Source organism: Chaetodon trifascialis, chromosome 16 (genome assembly GCF_039877785.1).
Source record: "Chaetodon trifascialis isolate fChaTrf1 chromosome 16, fChaTrf1.hap1, whole genome shotgun sequence".
Taxonomy (NCBI): Eukaryota; Metazoa; Chordata; class Actinopteri; order Chaetodontiformes; family Chaetodontidae; genus Chaetodon; species Chaetodon trifascialis.
In genome coordinates this window covers 16099195-16121166 of record NC_092071.1, presented here as the reverse complement: position 1 = coordinate 16121166, position 21972 = coordinate 16099195, and the positions used below count along the sequence as shown (strand labels likewise).

At 42.1% G+C, this 21972-nt stretch overlaps 2 protein-coding genes across 5 annotated transcripts in view; both read left to right on the top strand.

The window, feature by feature from the left end:
- Positions 1–92: 92 nt before the first annotated feature.
- Positions 93–12702, top strand: scn4bb (sodium channel, voltage-gated, type IV, beta b). 2 transcript variants are annotated; one of them, XR_011603151.1, is made up of 7 exons: positions 93–449; positions 703–1018; positions 5396–5559; positions 5656–5875; positions 7508–7637; positions 7803–11059; positions 11096–12702. XR_011603151.1 is itself a non-coding variant. In XM_070982195.1 (6 exons), the coding sequence occupies exons 2-6, from the start codon at positions 934–936 to the stop codon at positions 7897–7899; spliced, it is 696 nt and encodes a 231-aa protein (XP_070838296.1). In that variant the 5' UTR covers positions 93–449; positions 703–933; the 3' UTR covers positions 7900–12702. The 2 variants fall into 2 exon arrangements, 1 of the variants encoding a protein (XP_070838296.1); XM_070982195.1 differs by having other exon boundaries at positions 7803–12702.
- A 2425-nt stretch (positions 12703–15127) lies between these two features.
- Positions 15128–21972, top strand: part of LOC139344661 (cell adhesion molecule DSCAML1-like) — a 51387-nt gene continuing 44542 nt past the window's right edge. For 2 of the 3 annotated variants that reach the window (XM_070982985.1, XM_070982987.1), the window contains exon 1: positions 15202–15350. In XM_070982985.1, the coding sequence (XP_070839086.1) occupies positions 15308–15350 (43 nt within the window). In that variant the 5' untranslated portion in view covers positions 15202–15307. Of the gene's footprint in view, positions 15351–21972 lie in introns of all 3 variants that reach the window. The other variant, XM_070982984.1, reaches the window with a different exon arrangement.

The window sequence follows — 21972 nt, the reverse complement described above, 5'->3', positions numbered from 1 at the left end:
GGGGTGATGGAGGAGAGAAAGAGAATAAGAGGGATGCGGGGGCAAGTGAGGGAGGGGAGACAGAGAGATGAGGGGAGAGAGAGAGGGTTGGCATGCAGCCAACAGAGAGGACAGGGAAAAGTTGTGAGATCGCCGGAGGGACGGGCAGAGAGAGGAGTCAGCTTCATTGGGGCTCTGCTCAGAGGGAATGAGCGCAACGGCATTCCCTCCTGTCCGTCTGTCTCTCTACGTCCCTGTCTGTCTTTCAGTTTCTCTCCATTGTCTCTGTTCCTGGCTGCCGCTGCAATGTGGCTGTCTCTGCAGTGAAAGTGCTGGCTGGCGGAATCTCCTTGAGTGAACCCTGACTGTGCGCAGTGAGCGTTTGCCGCTCTGCCGCTGTCCTGTCCACACTGACTCAGCTGTGCAGGCAGCCTGCCGGCCTGTGAGTGAACACCAGCTGCAGGGAGCAGGTAGGCTTGACAAAAACTTGAACTGCACTCATCATCAAATCATATTTGTTATATTTTGCATTGAGGCAGAGATACCGTATGCGTATGTTGACACCTGCATGCAGAAAACTTGCAAACATAGACATAGAAATGTAATCTTTTACTGTACTGCCTGTGCTTTTATAGTGACACTATGTCCTTATTTTTGAATTTCAGTTGATTAACTTTTTCCTTCTTTGTCAATCTCCTGCTCTGCTATCTGTCTAACCTACAGCCTCTTAAACACGGGCGCTGTCGGGGCTGGCAGGTAGGCTCACCACCCCTGGGACTACTGTAGGTGCAACATTGGGACGTGCGTCATTTGGGGTCCAGGCACTCAGTCAGCATCTTCCAGATCTAATCCAATATAGCAGAGGCTAAATTGTGCAAAAGGAGATTCTGCCAGCTATCCCGAGCCCGGACTGGATCCTGCAGCAGTATTTGTTTTGGAGCACATCTGGCTGTTATGGAAGTCCAGTGGGTTGGGGTTGAACCCCCAAGGCTGGGCCCTCCACACACAGCCGTCGGCCTGATATTCTCTATACTGCTTGGTAATGTCTATCTCCCACTTTATGTCACCTCCCTTTATTTGGTCCACCATCATTATCCGCAGCTGATTGTGAATAATTCCTCCTCATCCCCTTTTCTATGAAAACTTCATGTTTGTGTTTTGTTTCACTCTTAATTGAATACCAAAAGCTTGTTCCTCGATCAGCTTGCGTTTGGGTTTTTATGCGGAGCAATGATGCTGTGTTTTTTCCAAGTTTGACATTGACCTTCATCTGCTTCTGACCTGCATACGTGTTTGCTGCAGTTGTGTTTACTGTGTCGGTACACTAGCTTTTGAAAAAGGTTTCTGCTTTGGTTACTGGACTAGTTTGCTCATGATGAGCTGTTTTTCTTTTTCTTCTGGAGGTTATGTGTTTCATCTCATGAGCAAAATGTGCTTCTGGTTCTGCATGGAAACACAGAGAGGACAGGACTATAAATGTTGCTGATGTTTCATAAAAAAATGGTAGTTTGAAATAAAGTCTTTGGCTGATAGAGATAAGATTGTTGCTGCAATCAAACAGCTTTGTGCTATCTGTGATCCATATTGGTCAGGATTGGGATTGCATGTCCACAAAAGGGAATGTGAGCAGAATAATGTGGAATAAGAATAAAAGCTGTGTTTGACTATCAGCACTCCAGATGAGGCCCTGCCATTCAAAGCGTATTGCACTGGACAAGATGTATGTCTGCAGTAATAGAGCAGCAGCGTCACTCAGACCAGTGTCCAGTAAACCATCAAGATATTGATGCTTTTGTAACATTGTTGTCTCAAGTGAATTCATGGGCAGAGGTGATGGTGTGGTAGCCTCCTATGTTTTTTTTGGATATAGAGTATCATGTGTGGATATTGGATTCTATATGCCTGAGACACCCAACTGGACATCTCCAGAGACAGAGGGTTGCCACCCTGCATTTATCCTGCAATAGTAAAGTAAATAAGTGTTGTTTATCTTATTATAGCTCCAACAGAGCAAGGTCACAAAGTGCTTCACAAGAGTAAAAACTGTTAAAAATAAAACCAAAAACAGTAAAAATAAAGCATAAGCAGCAACAGAGCTCAAAAAACACACAAAATTACAAACACTGACAGCATGAGGTGAGCCATTAGCCAATTAACAATCAGCCAATTTTCATTAAAATACGCCTATTAGTATATTTATGTCAAATGCTCCCTCCAACATTGTTGCCACATTCATTACTTACTGTACGTACTTCTTGGGATTTCCTAAACCTACATATGGGTGTGGAGCATCAGTGCAGCAGCAGTGCTGCAAATACACACTGAAAAGCTAAACCTGCATGAGACCATGGTCTGTGGCATTATGTGCAGGAACTCTAAAGTACCTTCAAACATTTCCAGTCCCAAGTTAATCAAACTGATAATTCTCAGTAGGTTTTGAATATTCATACGTCCTCTCTCTCTCTCCCATTGGCACACATGAACTGACTCATCAGTGGAATTGTGCTGCCAGGTAAACACTTTTTTTGTTTACTTTTTTCAGAATAAGAACATCTGTTTCTCTCTCACAGGTGTTGTCTTTATTTAGAATGAACAAAACACATTTTGGCTATATAACAAAAAACACAAGGTAGACTTAATCAGAGGGCGTATGTGGCCAAGTAGTGCAGATAAAGATGCTACAGCAGTTGCAAAGCATCTGAGCATCATCATTATATTGTGGATAAACCATCGTAATTTGAACAGACTTGTTAATTTGTGGAAACATGTACAAGGATGGGAAACCAGGCTCAGGTGTATTGAAGTGTTACAGCTAGATAGAGTGAGATAGTGACTATGAGTGCACTAAAGGAGGTCTATATGTGTGAATTAAACAGTTCTGACAGAGTTCTATCATAGGCTGTTCATGTTCAAAGTATTGGCCAGACAGTCGTAGGAAAGCAAATTTCTTAAGTGAATTTTGTTCCACTTAAAGAGACATCTTGTGTTGTTTTTCCACATCCTGACCATTCAGACCCGGAGCACTTCTTGTGCACTGTAATGTCTCCTCTCACACCTTTCAATAAGGTTGATTCTCATCCTGTCTTACCTTAAAATGTAAAAATCACAGTTTTAAGCCCACAAACAGATGTAGTGGATATATGAGCCAATATTAGCTGATTGCAGATACAGTATATCTGCGTTGGTGTAAATGTCAGCAAAGAAACTGCAGAACAGAAATGCCAAAGTAGGTTAGAGATCATTTAGAGACAGTGTTACCTTAACATGGTTTATCCACAATAGAGCAATGCCAGTCATCAATATTGTTTACATTATGTGTTTATGTTTCATAAAATAATTATTGGTCCATAAAGCAAAAGTAACACCTAAATATCGAGTTCAGCATCAGCCTCAAAAATTCAGTATCAGTCGAGCTATAGTTTTATGCGTATGCGTATTCATCAACTAAACTACTGTTCTGATGTTGACACATATAGGCTAGAAACTGGAGCATCACTGTTCTACTTTCATCTGCAGCCTGAACCTTTACCTTGGAAAAACCAACTTAATTGCAAACCTCAATGAGAAATGCAGGAAAAAAGAGACAATGGGCAGTAGGTGTCTGATTTAAGGGAGAGTGATATCTGTTGAGACAAAACAAGGAGCTCAAGGTTCTTGAAAGAAGAAATGCATTATCTTGTAATTGTACTTTTTCCTTGGTCTCTTGTCAGCAGCTTCAGTAGCTGCAGTGATCAAACTGGGCGGTCTTATCGAAAGCAAAGGTTTTAAGGACACACAGGAACACAGAGTGGAAGACTGAGAGAGAGATAACAGAGCATTACAAACATGCTGTCAGAAGGTTGTTAGAATAGCCTGAGCGGCACGAAACAATGCAAATGAGACGGGGGGGGTGATGCTGTTGCTCGCTCGTCACTGTTTCTGTTGCTGTTTTTGCAAGCTCACTGTGCTGCATTGGACCAGCTGAGGAAAAGATTGGAGGGAGGGAGTTTGCCAGATAGCAAGAGTGAGATGAGAATGAATCAATAACATTCCCACATACAGTATGCCCTCCTTTGCTGTGTGAAGCCATATCTGCTGTTCTTGGGTATTCCTATTTGCTGCAGTGGTGTTTGTCAGCCGATGACCTTGACCATGTTATGACCAAAGCATAGCACAGGGGGCACGAAACAGAGGGCAGAAATCACAGGAATGTTAGAAACAGTGCAGAAATGCTACAGCTGCATTATATCAACATCATGTTCGGATGCTGTTGGTGTTGTGGCGGTTTTCTCTCTATAACCTCTGCACCTGTGTACTAGTTCTGCCCAGCACCTCGTGAGCATGTAGTTTACACCTCACACACTAGATGGAAGCATTAAGCACAAGGTGTGTTAATGGTCTGAAAGAGGGAGAGAGCAGGCCGACAGTGACGTCTGTCATTGAACTGATGGAACTACATACTGTGCCTCTTTGCTGCCTCTGACCTTGACACATGCCTGATCACAAAACGGAGCTGCTAAATAGGAAGGTGGGGTGCCTGCTATGTCTAGAATGAATGAGAAGAAAGGGAAATGACAAACAATGAAAAAAAGAGTTTACCTGTACCATCTGCTTTGATTGGCAGAAGTCAGATTTAATCACTGCGACTTCCTGATGCTGTCGGACTGTGGTCCCTCATGTAAGGTTATGAGGGGCACTGCAGATTTCATCCTCTCTTATATACAGTGATGTCACAGCAAGGACTTTGTGGTGTCATGTTACTGAGGGTTTGACTAGTCAAGTGCCAATAACAGACATGCTATATATATATGTTATAATGTGCTCCCAAAACCATAAATATTCAACTTAAATTTTAGAAAAGGTAAATAATCTCTAATGTATGCCCACGAAATAGTCTAAAGGATTTGAATAACCAGGTTACATAACCAAATTAAGCATGCATATTATGCATATATATTTTACTGTATAGTAAAAGCACAGAACTGGACATCATGCGCATTGTGTGCCACACTGAAGAGAAGTCTTGCATTCCAGCGTTTTGGTGTGTATGAGGCAGATTTATTGTCACTGTCCAGAAACTTCTCCTCATTCTGATCGTTCACTGGATGAGCAAACCAGGATTATTTTGTGGCATGACCACAAATCAAGTCCAAGGAGGTCGCATACAAAGTGCAGGTATTGTGCAGGGCACTGTGAGAGGCTTATGTGGCATGTCCTGCAAAGAAAGAAAGGAAGCCAATCAGTAGTCAATCATTTGTCTTCAAACACAAAACTTAAAAACTTGCAATCAATTTTCTCATAGAACTCTCAGCAAGAAAACAAATAAGCGTGTCTCCCAAAATGCTGAACCATTGCTTTAAACAGACTGACTTTGTGTTCACACTGCTGCACTGTAAAGCCGATATTCTTCTCATGTTTTCTACCTCTTCCTCCTCAGGCATGTGGTCTGCTCAGGCCCTCGAGATGTCTGTAGGGAAGATTCCCTTCCTAGAGGCAGTGAATGGCAGCACAGTGATGTTGCCTTGCACATACTCCAGCTGTATCGGCATCAAGAACCTCTACTTCAACTGGCAATTCAATGACAACGGCACCATGCAGAAGGTGGGAACCTTCTGTCTGAGAGAAACATTCATATTCAGCTTTTGGTAACTTGTAAGTTGTCATTTTGGATGATTGACAGCTTGTTGGTCCTATCAGGTGTGTGAGTCAGTGATACCATCAGAGGGAGTGGTGCCACATGTGAGTATATATCGAGACCGGGTGGAGTTTGTGGGGAAAAACGATCACAACAACATCTCCATCTTGCTGTGGAACATCACCTTCGAGGATGACGGCCAATACACTTGTTTTGGGCGCAACCCCAAAGAGAAGGGCAAGAACCACAGTGCCATCTTCAAACTCATTGTGGTGGACGAGTGTGAGTGGTCAAAGTCTGTGAGGGAGGGGTCTGGTTTATTTTTCTTTCATCGTACATACAAATGGGGTCTTCTGGCAAAATGGTATTCCTATTAGTTGCTTAGTTACAGCTGGTTTGTTATTTTTTATAGGGGGCCTATAAATCCTAACCCAACTTAAAACTAACCCTAACCCTAAAACTATATGTAAACTGTATCTGTAGTCATGTCTCCCCTGAAATATTTTGTTAGAGGTGGTCTGAGGGTTTTTTTTTAGCTGCACAGAAACATTATAGGAATATTACAGGAATACTACAGGCATCAGTGTGTCTCTACGATCCTCTCGCCCTTTTGCTTCTACACACTGCTACTTGTCACTTGATCCTGAAGGTAACACTACTCGACAGGAATACTACAGGCTACAATTTGAGTATTTATAGTATACAGTTTAAAGGATATTACAGATCCAAAACTTAACTGACAGAACGGCGGCACTGAGGGAAAAACAAGTGCAATTCCAAATCTGACTGCTGCTTCAGCAACATGAACAGCGTCATGGATCTATCAATACACACGCATGCACAGTTAGGCCACTGATATTTCAGAGTGGTGGTCGGTGCCATAGATTCTAACTTCAGTCATAAAGGATCAATGAGTGGGGCAGGCTAGACTAACATATTCAACTAAACAACCCCTCTGTCCCTGCGCTCTCTCTGCTACCAGGTGATGGAGAGGAGGGGTGGCAGGGCAACAAGGGGGATGCATTTTGGTCAATTTGATAACAAGGGGGATGGAGTCTCCCTTCAAATCACCAACTGGTTATACACACATATTTTTTGTAAAAATATGCACAAATGGTCTTAAATCTGCCTGTTATTCACTCATCTTCTGAGTAGTTTTTCTGCCCCTTTCAGCAACTAAAATGAGACCAACTGTGTGGAAAACTTCCCAATAAGACAGCAGATCCCTATAGATATCACTTGCTTAACTATATGCCCTGACATGCTGTATATTGGCCAATCACAAATGTGGAACGGCTCATTGGGGCTTACTTCATGCCCCCATAATGTGCATACTGAAGTGAAAATAAACTAGACCATGCATTCATTTATATGTTGAAGATAAAATAAATCAGGCCACATATACAAGAACCATCCAGCTGAAGAAATATTGAGTCTGCTGAGAAAAAATTAACCTTGCACAGGAAAAAAAAAATAGACAGAAATAATCCTGCAGAAGGAAATAAAACCTGTCCTGACTGTAAAAGATAAAATAAATAATGTGGAATTAATTTATGACAGATTTGTTGTGTTTGTGCATTTATTTAGCTAGTTTTTGAATAAGTCTGGTTTTGTCCTCCACACACACAAACACAATCTAGAAGCGCTGATAATCCTACTTTCCAGCTAAACTAAATATTTTTTAGTTTTTATAACCATGCACCTGTTCTGATCACTTTAAATGATCTGCAGTGCTGTTTTAATGAGAATGAAGAGTGTCTTGTCCTGCTAGCACAATTTCTCTCTTCTTCTTCTTTCTCAAAGGCAGCCAGGGCTCTACCACATGATATAAAAATGTCAATGTTCTGGAAACTCTCAAACTGTTTATGTGCAGATTTTCCACCATCGTCATTCTGGTCTTTTGTTCGTTTGCAGTGAGGGTGGTGGACAACTCGCTGGCCACCATAATAGCCTCAGCTGTGGGTGGAGCCATCGCGTTGATAATGGGCTTCATGTTGCTGAAGAACTTCACTCTCTTTGTTCTTTACAAGCTTGAGGAGAAAAAGTGAGTTTTCACAACCACCTGGATATTTATCAGTGATAGAAACCTTTCACGCTGTTTCCTCAGAGTACATAGCTAATTTTAAATGGAACAAGTTCAAAATGTTTGTTTAAGCAGCTGCATATGTATAGCTCTGAATTTCTCTCCTTTCCCTCATTTTTTCTGCAGTAAGGAGTGCCTTGTATCTTCATCAGGGATCGACAACACAGAAAATGGCCTCTCAGGATCCAAAGCTGATTCAAAACCAACACCAAAAAAGAAATGAGGAAGCGCATGTATATACAACCATACGAATACTCACATTTCCGTACCTTCTTTGCATATACGTATTGGTAGGTGTATATGCATTTGCACACATGCAAATTCATTATGTTCAAGTTGGGATCCTAAAAACTCTGCCTGGCTGTGGCCTTCAAAGGAAAAACACACATGTGCATAAATGCTACCACATGCACATGGAACAGTAACTGTGCAGATGATATACAACTAAAGACAGTGCGAATCATGAGTGCACACAAAGTTATTTAAAATGTGCATGCAAATAATAATTTTAATCTAAAGTAGAATGGCACCTACCAGAGACATTTGGGTAATTTGGTATTAATGTCTTAATTCTATATATACTTGCATTCCTCTTCCTACCTGCTTTCTTATACATCTACCTCATTTGCCCACCGTGATCAACACATTACCAGGAAAAACATGTTCGAGGATAACTTTGTTTGTGTGTGTGTGTTTAGAGGAGCAAGCCGAGGGGAGACAGTAAGTGATAACAGTTAAACATTTGACAAGTCAAACAGTCGACATGCACTTTTACATCATGTTTTGTGGCCCGATGTCACACGTGGCATAAGTATCAAGACCAAAAAAATCTATACATTTGTCTCTATGGAAAACATTGCTCCCAAGTTGTCTGTGTTTAAACTGTGGGACTGACAATTCACTACAGACAGAGGAAGAAAAAAACACACGGCTCTGGCAACAACAGTGATGGAGATGCTACCTTAAAGCTAGTTTTATAACAGGAAGGAAGAAGGCACAAACACTTGCAGCTGAAAAATAAATAGTCTGGAGCCAACAAGATTTAGATTTCCCCAGTTTTTCAGCAGGCTCCATACAAAAGAAACACGGTGGATATCTTTTCATTCTGATCATTCCCACTGGCAAAGTCATCATCTGATAGCTCTTTACTGAGCAAGCAAACTGAATGTTAACCTGTTCTTCAACCTTCCTTTCTCTGGTTTTGTACTTGCATACATCACCATGGTGTATTCATGCATTTCAAGACAGACCCACTTTAAGCTTAGGAAACACAGGGGGCTGCTTAGCTTGTCTGGAAACAATAGTGTGTGTGGTGCAATGAGCATAGGCTAAGTGAAAACTTGTTTATGGTCAGCAAGCTAAGTGTCTCTGGTAGATGGTTTCCTTCTGAATTCATTAGATTAAAACCAAATTATGCGCACATTTTATTAAATGATGGGGATGGCTGTGTGAATTTGTGTGTGCACGTTATTGAACTATGTGTAAGGGTTAATAAAAAAAAACGTGTAGAACAGTTGTATATAATTTTTGCACAGTTGTGCACTTTTTTTTTAAAGTGCTTTGTAGTAATGATATATCAGTAATTGTCTGTGGCCACAGCCAGAGCACACCAAAATTAAAACTTCGACTGTTTTCCATCTGAAGTCAGAATAAAAACACTTTTTTATTTAAGTGCTTTAAACAGGGAATAATGCAATGTACTTACAGCTGGGCTGAATCCCTTTGTAACTATCACCAAATTCACAGAAGCCCTTTAATAACACAGTCAGCTTTGTGAAAATCTAATTTGGATTTTGAGAGCATGTGATATACAACAAGTTCTAATGCGCAAATCTACTGATCAATTTGTAACTGCTTTCTACAAAACACCTAGAGCATGTTGCCTGATTTCTTCAAACAACTGTAGTAAAACAAAGGGCGATTTCAGTAGTGACATGGTACTGAAGGATTCAGCCCAGCTCTTCATCCTCTACCTTCTTTTTGCTTGATATCAAACACAGGTGCCTGTTAGTGCTTCTGTGCTCCTCTGCGGCGAGGACAAGTATATATTGCAAAACAATTTATAAAACTCAGCAAACAGTAATAGTACAACAAGCTTCTGAGCTGAAATGATAGACAATCCCCTGAAACCATCCCCCTCCCACCCCCCTAGAAAATGAATGACCCTCTGAGGATGCTGCTTTTAAGACAAATAATCAATGCATTTTAAGCATGTGCAATATGGGCCAGATTTTAGACACAATGCTAGAAAACAAAAAAAAAACACAGTTCATACTTGTTCCAATATACTAACACTGGTAGCGTCAGCTCTGAGGTTAACTGTAAATCCCATTCTACGCCATGTTAATTTCATCGTGCTAACCTTTTGCTAAGGCTAAGCACTATTTGGCGGTGTGGCCGTGGATACCGTATGCCTGGATCAGACTCAACATATACTCTCTGCTTAGTATGTGCCTCTTCATGGAAATGGCTTGTTTGTCCTCAACACTGACACCACTTTCATTCAGTCAGTGTTTTACCCTTTGCTCCGCACTGCAGTGAAAAAGATAAACCTGATGGACCTGCCCATGCATACAGTAAATGACCCATAGATTCATTGCTTCAATGATCCTGGGATCAGGCCTCAGATAGCAGGCGTACTAGGCGTGAGTAGGGGGGCTGTAGTTCAAATATAATCTCTGTTCAAGCAGGAAATAAGAGAAGTTGCCAGCTGAGCTGAGCATCACATTAGGAGATGAATGTATCTGCATCATCAAACTCAAACAGTGAAATACAATTTCATCTGCATTTACGACATATCTGTTTTACATTCAAGACACTGAATGTCTGGTTTTAAAAAGAAATACCTCTGGAGAGTGGGGCAGATGTGTGTGTATACACTGTGTCAGGTCAGAAATAACCGTACCTCCTGAGTCACAACAGGTGTTGAATGAGCGTACTGTACAGTAAAGTGTGAATGTCTGGTGGTTCTGAAACCTTCTGTTATATTAATAATAATGTGCCTCCACATTAAAGTGACTGCAGTCCTTAGTCACTGGCTTGAAGCAATATTATAAAGGGGGTGTGTTGGGCACTTTAAAAAGATGTATATTTTTGTGTATGTATAGTCCAAACCACTGTCGGTTTGTCACATTGGTCATCCAAGTGAGTCAAGAAGAAACCAAACAGCACACGAGGAAGTAGCTGGGTGTTAAGATTCTTCAGGGTCTCATGAAATGATATCAGTAGTTACTCGGTGTTATGTATCTAAACACCATGAGATGGTGAAGGATCAATCTTAAAGGAATATTTTGTCATTTTTTGGAAATACGCTTACTTGCTTTCTTGTGGAGAGTTAGATGAGGAGATCGATACTACTCTCTGTCTGATTATATGAAACTACAGTCTGTTAGCTTAGCTTAGCTTAGCTTAGCGTAAAGACTAGCTACCCTGGTTCTGTCCAAAGGAAACAAAATCCAGCCACCAGCACCTCTCAGGCTCACCAATGAAGACATTATACATTTAAGCTGTACAAAAACTGACGTTGTGGTTTTATGAAAGGGTTAAAGGTACAATGTGTAAGACAAGGCAAGAATTTTAGTTTGAAACATTCAAAAAATAGCAGCTCTGACGTTACATCAAAGTCGTCGATGTGTTGTGCTGCAGAGATATCTACTGAAGTTAGCATGCTAACCAGCTAGCCGCAACCCAGCCTGTGTCATAATATCACAACAGTTGATAGTCCGATAGTACAGCCCCTAATAGTTTCAGCTAGGGTGTGTATGCAAGCTTTTTTTTTTTTTTTTTGGCCTAATAAATAAACAAAATAAACTCACAAAAGTAAGGGAGAGAAAATATCCTTACGCCTATTTTCCTAATTGAACAGAAAATGCAACCATACACCTTCTCAATTCAAACTTGCCGAAGCATTTTGTCTTTCCACTGTTAGAACATCCCAGAGTCTCTACTGGTTGAATGGCAACTGTGCATTAATGAAAACATTCCAATAATTAAACAAAAAAAGAAATAAGTTGTTAATCAGTGAACTTTAGAGTTGTTAGTAGGCAGATCCTTTTTATTTTTGGATAGAGCCATCTTAGCTGTTTCCCCCTGCAACTCAGTGTTTTTGCTGAGTTAAGGTAATCATCACCTGGCTCTGACTCATCTAGCACAAGAAAGCAAATAAATGTATTTCCCAAAATGTTCTTTTATTCCTTTTAGCATACACCAATGGGCTGTTAGCAAAGGAATGATTGTTAAGACTGACAGAAAGGCAAAATTGCTTAAAAAGCAGTAGTGACTTCATCATGCCATCTTTGAGAAGGTATTACAGGTAGAGAAGGTGCAAGAAATATTATGGGTAATATACATTTGTCACATGTGTGTTAACCATATTCTTGTTTGCCTTAAAAGAGAAAATCCAACCTCGAGCCAGTTGTGTTGTCAAGAAATCAGGTCTTAACTTTGGGGCTGTGGCTGTGACTGTGGAAACATGAAGACAATGTTTTGCAGTATAATAAAATCAAATAATTTCATTGCAATAATTGAATTTAAATGTTGAGGAATGGGCTTTCTCTCTGTCAGTTGTTGCCTAATCAGACTTGGTTAAGACAGTAATTTGTTTGAATCAGTAAAATTGAGAAAACCAAGCTTTAGGGAAATGTTGATGTAGTGTCAGTGAGGGCCTTACAATGACAAGCAGCTCTATGCAAATCACAACAGCAGTGACAGTTTGTCACACCGCACCTTTGGGTTACTGTGACCGGCCTGTGAGCAATATGTCCTGGATCAGGCAGTTGTGATGATGGGATGCAGGGTGAATGGAGAACATCAAGAGATCAGCATGTAGCAGACTGGAGCCCCTGTACTCAATGAGACCCTGCAGAGTGTATAGACTGACCAAGTCATACTCCACCGCTGCTCTCTGCACACAGATATACAGCTAAAATGCTCTGGCTCGCCCTCAAATGATGTCTCCATTTTCAGCCTCTCATCTGTGCATATCAGCTCTTGGTCTCTTTATTATAGAAACATTAAGTCTAATAAAGTTTTGAATAAAATACATCCTGTCTTGCTGTGTGTCTATGAAAGAGTATAACATTTGATGATTTGACACCCCCTGTTGGGCTGAGGGAGGAAGTACACTGAAAACTTCACAGGTAAACCTGCTCAACACAGCAAAGAGAAAACGCCCCTGAGTGATGTCATCAGGGTTATCTCTGATGATGCATTTGCATGCAGGAAAAGTCAACTGGAAGAAACAACCAAACTGCATTATGATAAGTGTATTTATATAGTGGAGTGTGTGTATCTCTGCCTCTGCCACATCATTTTTTATCATTTCATGTCTTTTTTTTTTTTTTTTTTTAATTGGTCTCTTGCAAGTTGCCATCTTTTCCAATTTGGAGTACCCTTGTAAGCCCTACAATGACACCCAGAGTAAGACTAGGAAAATTGATTCATCATCTTGTTAATAAATTAACATCCATAATCAGTCTTTAAGAAAATTACTATTCTAAGTTATCCTGCCTTCATTTTCTTTCCACCTCCCTGAAATTTGGAGGGTTTACTCAGAAGTCTGTGATCATATTACTGGTTGGAATTCTTCCGTTAACCCACTGGCAACACATGAATTCTCCAAATAAAATACGTTCCTACATGCCAAAGTAAAGGGCACAAAGGAATATGCAGAAATAAAACCTAGATCTGAGGACTTAGGTTAGTTGACTGTCAAATGTGTATCAAACTGTTGTGCTCCTGCTGTTTTTTTGTGCAGACTTTGCTCTCTAGGTGTCCCCTGTTATGCTCGCTATGGAACAAAGCATCATACATTATACACCGCACGCATAAAAAAAGAAATCTTCACATCTGAGAATTTTGATCGAATATCTTTTTATCATTAGTTTAGTTCACTCACATAGACTAAGTCACTGTGGTACAGCAAAGTGATCAGCAATGAAGTTTTCACACATAATCTACTGATGTTGCTTTGAAAAATAATCCAAAAACCCAATCGCATCTGCAAGGTCACGTGATGCCAAATCAATTGTGGAGATATGCACCTAAATGGCTCCATGCACTTGCGTGTGTCAGTGTAACCAGCAGATGTCAGCAGTGACCTGCATGCGGGGCCTGGACCTCCGGTCGCATCAGATCGCAGCGGCCGCTGCGGGCAGCAGTGCCGTGTGTGCGGAGAAGCTGCTCCTGTTTGTTCAAGTTTAAAGACGACAGATTTTCAATGAGTGACCTCTGACCCACGAGTTATAAATACATAAGTCTGGATTTTTTTTTGCCACTTCTACTTAATTGATTACTCCACAGGCTATGTTCAGTTGGGAAAACTTTTACGCCAATAAGATTCTGAACATTATTGTTTTCAATAGTTTCAGAGTAATAAAATAAAATAAAATAAAAACAATAAAAAAAACACATCTCTGTTGTTACTTTGATCATTACTGTCACTGCTCTGCAAGGAAAAAGCCTTTGATTCAATCCACACATTTGCCCCCTCAGGGCCTGCTGTGTGAAGTGTTGATATGTCTGAGGGGTGTGAATGAAATACATGTTAATGAGCATGTACTAAAACGTTAATACAACACAATGTCATAGAATTTTATGGAAGACCCGGCAGCGGCAGAAACACCCCAAAGCATCTCCTGTCAGATTTCTGTTGAGTGCCCACAATGAAATCATTTATTTGTGTTTCTGGTCTATCTGTCTGAAGGTGGGGTCTGCAGCAAAGGATCACTTTTCAGATCCACCTCTGGCATCCACTTTAAATATTCTATGAACTGGGAGTGTCCTACAACTTACTGTCCTGATTTATGCTTATGCAGGGGAGCTCCTCGCATCATGCGCAACAGAGAGCCGAGTGAAAGCGGAGACATGTAGACATGTTGAAAGTTTCTCACGGTCCTTTAAGGATTCACTGAAGCCTTTTATAATTGGTCTGATTCACCTGCTGTGTCTTTTACCTGCTGTGTGGTCGTGCCATGCCCCCACACCCCGCTACTCTCTCTGTTCCTCTCTCCTCCTCCTCCTCTCTATCTGCAGTGCATTTCTGTGCGCAAATGTCTACGCACGTTGCACGGCTCCGAAAGACAAAGAAAAGCAGTCATTAGTCTGTGCTGTGGCTCCACGTTCCTATGATTTATGCCCAAACTCAAGAGGAAAAAACATGAATACGTTTTAGAGTCTTCGCTGCAGCCTGAGCGGCTTTTGTAGATCCATTTTGCGCAAAGAACCGCGGTCTTCAGGGGCGCACAGGTGGGTGCGCTCTCCAAGGTGCCAACAGATCTGTCTGCGCGGCTCCAGCGCGCGCACACTGGCACTTTGGACACAACTGGACCAAAATCAGGCGTTCAGCTCACATCCACCCGCGGCTCGGCCGGGTCCCGTCGTTCTGCGGTGTTTGATTAGTGTGGGGAGGATGGATTTGTATGCACAGTAGTACTGGGAGGAGAGGAGGGGACATGGGCGGGGCTGAGGCGCCTCTCATTTCCCCTCCATGCTTAGCGGGGCAGCAGGGCTGGAGAGACCTCCGGGGAGCACAGTCGCCAGTCCAGCAAGGAGACCCGCCTGGCCAAAAAACCGCGCCTCACACTTGCCAGGATTGCCAAATATTCCCGAAAAATATACCTGCTATTTATGGCATGTGGCTTGTAACTTTACTCCTGCTGTACTCTCTCCAAGAAGGTAAGAGAAAAATGAAATGCATGAAATTGATCACAGCCTGCACACTGACAGCTGGAGCCTCACTGTTTTTAAGTTGAATGAAAAGTGATAATTAATCGAAATGATTTCACGTGCGGCTGTGAGGGCTATGTGTGGCTCGTGCTTTGATGTATCATCGGAAGCCATGAAATGAGGACTTGACTGAAAATGATTCTTTCTATCAAAATGTGTGCAACTGCTGCAGCTGAACAGGTAGAAATATAGTGAAAGTAAAGGTGTAAGGTGATCTGTTTTATATTTTTTTATTTCAGCTGGCTGTTTTGTGGTTTTATGCAGCGGGCCGTGATGCCTCAGATGGTTCTGATAGCACGGATTGTTTTCGCATTAGCCTACCAACTCCAGTTATGAATATGTAAAATGGCTGAATAGGGAGAATGAGGTGCAAATACAGAGGGAGGGTGACAGAGAAATGAAAACATGGATCGGCCTGTAATTATAGCAACGCTTTACCAAATCTAGTAGAAATTCACTCAAATTGTGGCACTCCTGCAAAGTTTTGAGGGAGATTCTTGTGATTTTGGATATCTTTGTGCTCTCATTGTGCAGCCGTTGCTAATTGCAGCTGTTTTGCTGGACTATATTTGGCACAAGCGCTCCATTCCACAGAGATGCTCTTTTTTTTAAGGATGAGATTTTCTGTCTTTTCTTTTTTGGGGGGTTTTTATCATTCCTTTTCTGGCTGGTGACAAATTGTTGGCATTTTAAATTGGATTACAAATAAAAGGCCCCTTTTTCAGCCTTATTAGTTTAATGGATATACACCCACATAAAGGCCATAATTAGTGCATTCACATTTGTCCTCCTTATTTCATTCATTTGGTCTCTTCATTTTTTTCTTTTGTTTAATTGTATTTATAGATATAAAAGGCGGTCTATTTGTTTAAATGGATTCATTTTCCTTTCTTGCTCAGTATATGCAGTAAATCCCTGACCCTATTGCAAAGTTGATCTTCTGCTATTACAGTGCATTATAATAATCCTGAACAAATCTGCGTCGAAAATAACAGAAGTTCAACACTGTGAGAGCTTTTTCTAGGCCTTTGTGTAGCCTGCCTGTTTGGAGCCATGTTTACATATTGTTTTGTCCTTATTAGCACAGGCCCTGAGAAGGTGTAAATTATCTATCAAAAAGTCTGGGATATGGATTTTCTGGAGGAAGGAATGTGGCTGTTCTCCACGCAAACGACTTGAACAAAATAGGCCATTATGTTCATTTGCCATTTTAAGCTCTGGCATGTTCTCACATCGGATTATTATTTTTTTAATTGTCAATTACTCTCATATGTGCTGCCTGTGTTTGCTGCCCATGTTGTGTTTTACTCAACTCACTTAAATTCACTACATTTGTCGGACATTTGCTCTTGATTTATAGTAATCATTCAACTTGAAAGAAGTCATTTGTGCGCCTCTCTGGGTTCTGCGGAATCATATTAATATGCGCAAATTTATTTCAGCAAATGAGAAACTCCAGGGGCGTGGGTGCGCATTATAGACTTGCCCGGTCATGTTCCTCACTAATAGCGCACCTGGACCCCGCGGACGTGGCCGCGCGCGTGCCAGCGCGTGCTGCACGGCTCATGTTTCTGCATGCGTGTGTGTGTGTGTGTGTGTGTGTGTGTGTGTGTGTGTGTGTGTGTGTGTGTGCGTTGGCGAGCGCGCAAAGGAGGGGAAGTGACGGGGACGCCCCTCCTGGTTTTGTAGTTAAATGTCGGACACCTTTGGATGTTCTTTCTGCAGGAGGCAAACTGGAAGTTTACTCATTTATTTATTTACATGATTTTTAGAATCTGTAAAATATTTTCCAAACCATTAATGATTGCTGAGAAAATGATGCTAAATTATGTCACAGGTTTAGAGGAGGCAATCAGGGTGCAGGGTAATTAACGGATCATTGGGAAAAAAAAGTGCTTTAGGGTTAATGACAGTAAACCAAGTAAAGCTCAATGCCAATCTTTTTTTTTTTTTTTTTTCCTTCTCAGACAGTTTCTATATTAAAGGGGCATTTCTTTTGATTTTTAACTGGAGATTTGAAAATAAAATAACTTGTTTTCTTCAATCATTTAAAATCAAAATTGCAGCCTGTATTTCCTGAATTTGTGGATTGATTAGCAGTGAATAAAATCAACTTGAGCACACAGGCCTGCTGTAGGCCTATTTTGAATGTTAATTTTTAAATCTAATTCATTCAACATAATGAAAAATTAAACTGTGCAACATTCAGACGATATAACTTGAGTTTAAATTGAGGTGTGTGAAGCAAAAAGGGATCCCTCACCCTGGCACAGTCTCGTCCTCGACGCTGCTCACCCTCACCCGCTACAAAAAGAAATATGCAAACATGCACCCCCCCTTCTTTGCTCCCCAGTCCAATTCCCTATGCTGCCTTTGCAAGGCTGCACAATTAAAGCTGCAATCTGAGCTATGGGCACCACTCAATGACAGAGCTGTGTGGTCCACAGGGGTGCCAATCATTACTCAGGCATTGCACAGGCCTACATTTTTTACCAGCTCCAACCTGGCATTATTTAATTTGACAAAAACGGCCATCTTAAGGAAGAAATATGGAGCTCTCAGTGTGATTTTGGCTGCAGTTTGGTTCTTCCAGGAGCTGGGATACACAATTCTGATTCTTTTCAAGGGAAGGGAGGGAATTGTGCATTAACAAAAATATGACATACAGAAATGGCTCACGAACAGACCGTTGCAGGCCATTTTTTAATGATCTGACAATTGATCAAGCAACTTTGCTTCCATCCGCTACACTTTCAACTCTAAAAACCAGCAGTTCAATATAATTCAGCAGCACAAATGACGGTTATCCTTCACAAATTCAAAAACGGGAAATATCTGCACTTAAATTTTGATCAATGTTGTTGCCAAGTGGTGGGTAAAGCGGGCTGGTGCAAGACTGTCAGCGGGGAAACGAAGCTCATTGCACTTCCCAGCTCACCAATAGGATATGTCACAGCTCTGTCACTGGCATCCCTGCTCTCCCATTCGTCCGTAAATCTATTAGGAATCCCAACGAGATTACGACTAAGAACACATCATTTAAAACAACAGCAGAAGATGCGAGCGAACACCATCGACAGGAAAAAATGTTTTTTCTTTTTCCACCAACAACTCTGAGTATCAGCACACTGATGCTAAATTGAGCCAGACCTCCTCCAAATTTTATTGGATGCTGGAGCTGCACATTTTCAGAGGGAGGGTGCATTCAGCAAATGTCAAATCTCTGAAGCAAGTAGTTGTTTTTGTTGGATCTCTCTCTCTCTATCTCCATCTCTCTCTCCATCTCTCCCTCCCTCCATCGCTTCCTCTCGCAGTAACTCCCCTCCCTCTCTCTCCCTCATCACTAGGCAGAATTAAAGGTTGGGGGAGGGGCAGTTTATGCAGACTGTGCTGGGACTTGTGATCCACAGATTTGATATTCACATTAAGAGAGAAACTGGCTGCTTTGATGTGAGGGGGAGCAGGTCCCAGGGGACTGCTGAAGTAGCACACTTTTTTTTTTACTGACACAGCACAGGCTGGGGGTGGGGGTGCTGGGGGGGTCGATGGGGAGCAGATTGTTGGGGACAGAAAGACAGTAGGTGGGGAGCAGTGATACCCCATTGTTGATTAGATGTAATCCCAACAACCCCCCCACCACCACCGCCACCACCCCTCCACTTCTCCACCCACCAACCACCTACTTATGCCAGACCCCTGAGGATTATCCATAAGATTACACCTATCTTCATCCCCCTGCATCCACACCAATATTCAATTCACACCCCTTCTTAGTGCATCTCCACCCACTTCCTCCTCTGCTGCTTTATGTCTCGGCGCAGTTTCAATCCTCATGCCCCCTTGTAAAAAAAAAAAAAAAAAAAAAAAAAAAAAAACACAGTTCACAACTTTCTGTCCCAAAAACACCTGAGGCATGAGTGGTGGAGAGATGGCAGGACAGGGAGGGGGTGAACACAGGAGTTACAGCCTGGTTGGAAATGAAGCTGTTTCCAAAATAGCAAGAAGATGAGGGCGAGATTTGTGACAGTTCACATGGCTGATGTGCAAGTCTTGTCGAATCCTACTTTTGACCTTTAGCACAGATCACTAAATCCAGGGAAGATGAAATGATGTGAAAATTGTTTCGCCGTAAGAAAGAAATGGAGAGAAGGAGGTGGATGAGAGAGGAAGAGGAAGTACATGGTGTTGGGGACAGGGGGTCTGGAGTTTGTTTACCTCCTCATCTCAATACAGTTGTGGGAGCCGTGTGTGTGTGCGTGCACGCGCACTCCTGTGCACACACACATCCTGGAGAGGCGTAGATCAGCTGCATTATGCATGATGAAACCTTGCATAGGTTATGACTTCTGCCTCTGCCTGACATACATATTCATGCATGGCTCTCTGGCAGGATGTATAAAATAGTGGCTGCGACTCTGACAGCCTAAGCTTTAACTCCAGCAGCGCCGTCAGTGCTCCAACACCTTCCAGTGAGGGCTGCTTGAACGAGGTTGATGAAGCCTCCTGGGTGCAGGTGAGCTGCAGCAGCAGCAACACAGGAACCCCACAGCTGCGGTCAATGCTGCTATCAGGGTACCGACTGTCCGCACGCAGCTGTTTGATCTTTGTGGACATGCATCGCTGAGAAAGGTGGTGTCACTGAAATGAATGTGCGGGATAGAGTTGTCTCAAAGTGTTGAAGCCCACTTGCGCGTTTCATTGCGTTTCAATATAAATTCATGTAGAACTGAAACAATTAATTCATCAAATCATCAATCAACGGAAAATTGATCACCACTAATTTTGACTGTGGAGTCATTTTCAAGAAAAAAAATCTTTCATTGGAGGAATTGCCCCTTCTCTCAGTTTTATATCATTATAAGCAGAATATCTTTGGATTTTGGACTGCTGGTTGGACAAAAAAAACATGGGAAGACCTCACCTTGGACTCTGAGAACTTGTGATTTCTAACCGACTGATCAGTTCATTGACAAAAATGACAGATTAATTGATAAAGCCAATAATGAAGGGACCGTCTCTAGTGTTCAAATTCGTTGGTTTTGTTAATTTAGTGTGACCACAATGTGTCAATAACAATATATTGATTCAATTAAGTTATTTGACCAATGAAAAAACACTCATTGACAAACAGCATCTGCTATGTGATGAATGCAGGGAGGTGGAAAAATACTAACCTTTACCTGCTGTAGGCTCGCTGTAGTGGCTGGTGGTCGATGATGGCTCAGTGGTTTAATTTAACCACGAATTAAAACTTAAAGGGAAAGTTCACCCCAAAATCAAAATTGCATTTTTTCCTCTTACCAGTGGTGCTGGTTATCCATCTAGATTGTTTTGTCGCAAGCTGCTGAGTTCTGGAGGTATTGGCTATAGATGCCTGCACTTGACTTGCAGCTTGTGTTACTCAACAGCAATGTCTCTGTCCACAAATCATGACTCAAGATAATCCACAGCCTTTGTTGTGAGCAGTTTCATGTAGGAACTATTTTCTTTTGAATGAACTACTGCTGCCAACTGTATCACTGCACAGAAGGAGGCATGCATCTCCCCTGACTTTAGTCTGACACTGCTAGCTGGTGGAGACTAGTTTATAAGAAACCAGCTCGGCCAATGAGGACGCCATTAATGTTTACGTCCCACGCTGTCACTGCACGAGCCTCTCATCCGTGAGGGGATGCACAGAGCGGATGTAGTTATGCAAGAAGCGTGCGTCTACACCCATTATCTCCAGAACTCGGCAACTCATACCAGAACAATCTAGATGGATAAATAGCGCTACAGATTAGGGGACATTTTTTATTTTTGGTTTTGAGGTGAACTGACCCTTTTAAGAACATGTTACATTGGTCTGTTTGAGTGATTGAACTCCACATGGACACATCCCATGTAGGCAGCTTCTTCTGTTTTGACCTCTGCATCTTTTAAACATATTTGCTAACTTCAGCATCCTTTTTTGGGGAAACCTGTAAATATTTGAGACAGTGAGACAGAATTTGGAGTTTGTTGACTTGAAGTTTCTAAATTTAGACTCTTCAGTGGGTCACTGTTGTTAGGTTAAATTGTTGCATTGTTTCTTATTCAGTCACAGCTTTCAAGTGCCAGCGCCACCATGGCAACCCACTCTGCCCCCTCCCAGTGTGACTGAGGGCTCAGAGCTGCTTTTGGAGTATGTGTTAATGTGTATGCATGTGTGTGTGTGTTGGGTGAGTGCATGTGTGGTTCGCCTGGTTTTGACAGGCTCTGAGTGGTGGGAGTTTGCTCTGATCCCCTTTCTATTGCACTTCCCGCTCCATCAGTCCCAGTGCTCCCCAGCCCCCCAGTGCCCAGGCCCCCGGGCCATATAATCTACTGTATGAGAGGTTCTCCTGCTGCCCAGCCCCCCCGAGCTCTCAGGGTGACCCCCTCACTCCTCCACTTTAGTCCTGTCCCCCCATTGGGAGATTATAGATATTGCAATCTTTAATATGGGCTTTATGCTCAGGGGCCATTATCAGTAATCTGCAGAGGGGAGGGAGTCTGACCTGGTTTTTGCAGCCCACCACCGGACTGCCAGACACATTTTCATATACCATCT

Excerpts from the sequence above, each read along its gene's own strand:
- scn4bb (XM_070982195.1), top strand. The coding sequence starts at position 934 with ATGGAAGTCCAGTGGGTTGGGGTTGAACCCCCAAGGCTGGGCCCTCCA. Across the intron at positions 5,560-5,655 it reads ACAACGGCACCATGCAGAAG|GTGTGTGAGTCAGTGATACC; the intron begins GTGGGAACCTTC and ends TGGTCCTATCAG. Across the intron at positions 7,638-7,802 it reads TACAAGCTTGAGGAGAAAAA|TAAGGAGTGCCTTGTATCTT; the intron begins GTGAGTTTTCAC and ends TTTTTTCTGCAG.